Consider the following 5061-nt stretch of genomic DNA (forward strand, 5'->3'; position numbering starts at 1 on the left):
GTGGTGCATTCCACTCCATTTAAATATTTTTTTTATCAGTGTATGAAGGCAGGAAAATGGTACCTACTTTGCTTAGTACAAAATTTTGAACTTCAAAACTGGCAAAAAGTCTATGGTTCTGACCAAGGACTACTACACACATTGTAATACTATTGTATGAAACAATTATGGGCATATCATTTGTTGATGCCACTAAAACACCAGCATTTTCATAGTGTAGGCGATCGCCTCTGCTAGCAGAGGCTGGACATAGGCTATGCATGTCCTGTCTGTAGTAGTCCTTGATATATATATATATATATAAAATATTCATTTTACATAACTTTACAACTGCATTACGCAACAACTATTGCATGTACATCCATGGTAGTAGCTTTGTTAAACGCGTCTTGTTTGCAGCTTTCAAACGAGTGCAAACAATTTGCAATTAACCTAAATAATGACAAAAATACCATTTATTTGTAAATAATGATATAAAATGATCATTTTATAAAAGTTCAAGACTGCATTACACAAAAAAGTATTGCATGTACATCTATGGTTGTAGCTTTGCTGAACGCATCTCGTTTGTAGCTTTCAAACGAGTGCAAACTCTTTGTAATTAACGAGAGTTATGATCTATATATACAGATTTAATTCAAATAAATCTCTGTACATATTTTTTAGAAAAATGTTCATTTATATATTTTTAAATTGTCTTCCGCAAAAATTATAGCACGCACAGACATGCGGTAAACTATGTTAGACGCGCCTTTTCAGCAGCTACAAAATGAGTCAAGAAAATGGTAAAACAAAAATTTCCGATTTTTAGGATAGCCGGTCCCCTTAATATTATTAAATATTATTTAAAAACCAGTATGATACATACATAATATAAATTACAGAATAAAACTGTATGAAAGATTTCGGTGTAATGTTGTCAACCTCAGCCTGTTACTAGTGTCAACATTTTAGTTGTTACCTGTTAACCACTGTGCGGAGAGTGAACAAAGATTTAAAGACCTACGGCGACACATTATCGGCAAAATTTTCGCCTTCAGAAGATCTTGCCGACACATTTAGATTGAAATTCTTGCGATTAATATATTTCTCAGTCTTCAGCCAACTATTTAGAAAAAAATAAGGTTTCCGGTACGTTGGATGGATTACGATGCAGCGTCAGCAGCAAAGCTTGTCCGGAAATCAGTTGCGATGAGTTCCCGCAAAAAATGTAAACAACGTTTTTTCGATTGCGTAGTTTCGGTCACATTAGAGCGGTCAGACTGCTTTATTACAGACAAGGCGGACAACCGGAAGAGTCAGAAGTAACCCGGACATGTCTTACATTTTATTATTGTCAGTTCGACTCGCATAGTCAATATACTCGCGTATATTGTCGACTAAAATAGTAGAACTATTTTAGCTTTCTAAAGTACGGTGCATGTTGCATTAATTTACCAACGTAGTATGGTGCACCGCGCAGGTCGTTAAAATGACAAAATAAATTCCCGCGTACCTGGCACATCTTCCTGACCATGGTGAAAATCCATTTATTGGCGACGCTGCATCCACCCTCTGCATAGTGGCCTGTTAAGTTGTTACCAGTTACCACTTACAGGTTTTTTCATCTCTCAGTTTGCTTACAGTTATTTTTACACAGTTATTTTTATGTTTCACCTTCCCTACATGGATGTCTACTTCAATCTACCAATCTCAAAAATAATCCACATATATATATACAAAAAAGACTGATTTTTATATGTATATGTGGATAATTTTTTAGATTGGTAGATTAAAATTCACATCCATGTTGATGTAGGGAAGGTAAAACATAAAAATAACTGTAACTTTTATTTATTGTATCTAACCCATACTAGTTCGGTTAGGTTCATTGCAATAAAGTTGCATTGATATGTTTCAAAAATGTTTTATTATCATTAAATGTTAATGAGTAAATCCCAATAGCAGAACAATAAATATTTAGAGATTTCCAATAATTTTGGCCATTGTAGCGGCTGATCATCTGATGTAGCGCGCTACATTTTACTGTAGCGGTAGCGGTAGCGCCCATAGTGGCAAACCAGAGCTTTTTTAGAATCAGTTCATTTTTAATTTCATCATTTACTCCCAATATTAACCAATTTCTTAAGTATGATAATACTGGTATCCAGGATACTTTACTGGTCTACTTATAGGACTCAAAAATGAACTTGAAGGAGAGTCTAAAAAACTCTCTGCTTTGCCACTATGGTAGCGCCTGTTACATTCTAGTGGATGTAGCGGTAGCGGTAGCGCCCGCTACATTTAGAGCATGTAGCGGTAGCGGTAGCGGCGCTACATTTCAATGTAGCGCTGCCCAGCTCTGCAAATGACTCATATGAGGACTGAGGTCACAGTCACACAATTTGCAACATCACTGATTTTGCTAAAAAAAACATTTTCGTAATATTTTTTGTTAGTAGTTGAATATGTAATATCACAAACAGACATTGACAAACTTCCTTTGTTAAAATCGTGTAATAGCTTATATAATAACATATCCCAAAAAAACAAATAATAATATTCCTTTAGATTTTACATATGTAGGCGCAGGAGTGTTTCTTATATGTCCATGTCCCTGTGCGGGCCTGTAGTTAGCTATGCCTTGAATTTAGCAATACATGCATCGTGGATCGTGCATGATGCAAGTTAGGTATAGAGTAAACCGTTGGCGTTGGGCGGGACATCACACTGATCACAGTCCCAGGACTGTCCCGTCAGTCAATTACTTTTGAGTTGACATAGGGCGCAAGAGTGTTACTCATGTGTCCCTGTAGTTAGCTAGCTATGCCTCGAATGGTACGCTGTAATAAACTAATAATGCAAGTTATGGAGTAAAACATTGAGCGGGACGTCACAGTCCGTCAGTCACGAAAGGGTTAATAACTGTGTTATGTGTACCTGTTAAACTGCTAAAAAAATATGGTATGGTCACGCCCTAGAGATTTCCGATAACTCCAGCTTACAGGACTGAGGACTATTGAACAAAGACAACGAATCGACGATATTTCACCGTAGGTACTAGGTCCAACCCACACGCTAGCGTTTACTTAGCTGCGGACACGAGACGCGAGCGTTTCAATGTCGTCAGACAATTAGTTCCCGGAGCGAAGACAACTATCCGTTGAAGGCATCGAGAACATTCCGTTTTATGAATAAAGCTCGACAGCGGAAAAATTGACTTTATTCTTATTATCTCGCTATGAAAAATTATGTCCTCCTATATAGTTAGTTAGATATTTTAAACTGGATCTAGATACCAATATTATATAGAAAATAAATTTTTATTCAATAGAAAATAAATATAGTAAAAATTATGATATTATAGAATAGAATAGAAGTGTCGGCAACGTTTCCAAACTCCAGGTTCGGGCGCACGACAGCAACAAACAACTGCTTCATCAATATCATTATGATTTTAAAAAAGATATTATGACTTAAATTCATCTTTTCAGCATTGAAGATTGTGTCCCATCTAGCTTGTCCCCGAACATAGACAACGCGATTATATAAAAAGTTAGACGTATAGATTAGAATTTTTCACAGAAAACTGATCCTCTAACTCGTTGGTCTAATCCTGGTAATGAACAATCTGTCAGTGTTTTTGTATTTCTTTAATCAAATCTGTCAGAAAATTCTCCAAGTTCTCATTAAACTAACTCATATTTTAAAAAGTTCAACTCGCATTCAGCCTCTATATGAGTATTATGATCAAACAAATTTCTTTTACGTCGAAACAACTTTACATGCATGGACATTTCATCGTCTCACTTCTATTCTAAACTTAAAAATAATACAACGTTTTTCTCAAGTTACTGAACGAATTTTTCAACACGTATAACTTCTTTAGGAAAATTGAGCCCTCCCTTCAAAATAAACTAAAATCATGTGATGAATGCATAATTTCCTATTTGTAATGATTATAATAAGTCTACCGCGAATCAGAAATGAAAACGATCTGTTGATCTGTCTAAATATAGCATCTACATTCTATGTATTTTACTTACTTAGAGTAATTAGTACACTGAATAATTGACTGCGATTATATTCATCAAAATATTAATAATAAATACGTGATGATTATGCAACGTAAGTATCAAGATTAGTGGCACTAATTCAATTCTTTAAAATTAATATAAAAGATCCAGTGAGTGCGACTACTGCTCTCTTTAAAATTTTCTTTCAATCACGAACATGAGGTAAGAATCACTTAATATTTCCGTTCTTTTTGCTATCTATAAGCCACAATTAACGTACCTCAGCGTGTCTTGCAAGTGGAACTTGAGCCACAGTATTCGTCAATTTCTGTTCGTCCTTTGCTACATAATAAGTCCCAACCGCCTCCGCAACATGAGAGCTTGTGAGGACGCTTCCACACACACTTGCAGGAGAGAGACTCCTCATCACATCGAATGTGGCGCCGTTGAAAGGGTCAGACATGATTGTTGAATTCAATTATTGTTACTGGAAATTATCATTGGTATAAACTGAACCCATTGGTTCAAATACATGGGCATCGTACAGTGCTTGATAAAGTAGCTATTATAAATAGAACATCAGTCCTCCGACACCGTTCAACCTTTTCGGAGCGTCACATTTATGGGTTTTAGCAATTAGTAAGTCACGCCGCTTCTCGAAGCAAATGCAAAGTTTTACAACAAAATTATTGATCAACAAATTGCGTATTGTTGGATTGCTGCAAACATGAACCGTTTCCCACAATGATTTCATGAGGACTGCGTAGTAAGACAGCGATAAGTTCACTAACTGCCTTCCATATATAGAAATAACGATGCTCAATCTCTCCAGACGCAACTCCCGCATTTGAATTTTCTCTTAGTCCTTCGTTGAGAACTACCAACCATCTGTCATTAACTTTCAATACATAATCCTCTTTTTTAACTTCTCAAGTATGTTTTAACAAATTTTATGCAGTAAAGTAGGATGGAAAAGATATATATATAAGCAACAAGTAGTAGTATGGCGACGTTGGGGAAATACTTGAATTTGGGAAAGCGTTTATCTTGTTGTTAACTGATATGG

The 5061-nt window shown here is 35.8% G+C and overlaps 1 protein-coding gene across 1 annotated transcript in view; it reads right to left on the bottom strand.

The window, feature by feature from the left end:
- Positions 1–4735, bottom strand: part of LOC108666344 — a 142844-nt gene extending 138109 nt beyond the window's left edge. Inside the window, exon 1 of the mRNA XM_018153196.2 lies at positions 4276–4735. Within this exon, the coding sequence (XP_018008685.1) occupies positions 4276–4458 (183 nt within the window). The 5' untranslated portion in view covers positions 4459–4735. The remainder of the gene's footprint in view (positions 1–4275) is intronic.
- Positions 4736–5061: the final 326 nt, after the last annotated feature.

This window comes from Hyalella azteca, unplaced genomic scaffold (genome assembly GCF_000764305.2).
Source record: "Hyalella azteca isolate HAZT.00-mixed unplaced genomic scaffold, Hazt_2.0.2 contig5432, whole genome shotgun sequence".
In the NCBI taxonomy this organism is placed as follows: domain Eukaryota; kingdom Metazoa; phylum Arthropoda; class Malacostraca; order Amphipoda; family Hyalellidae; genus Hyalella; species Hyalella azteca.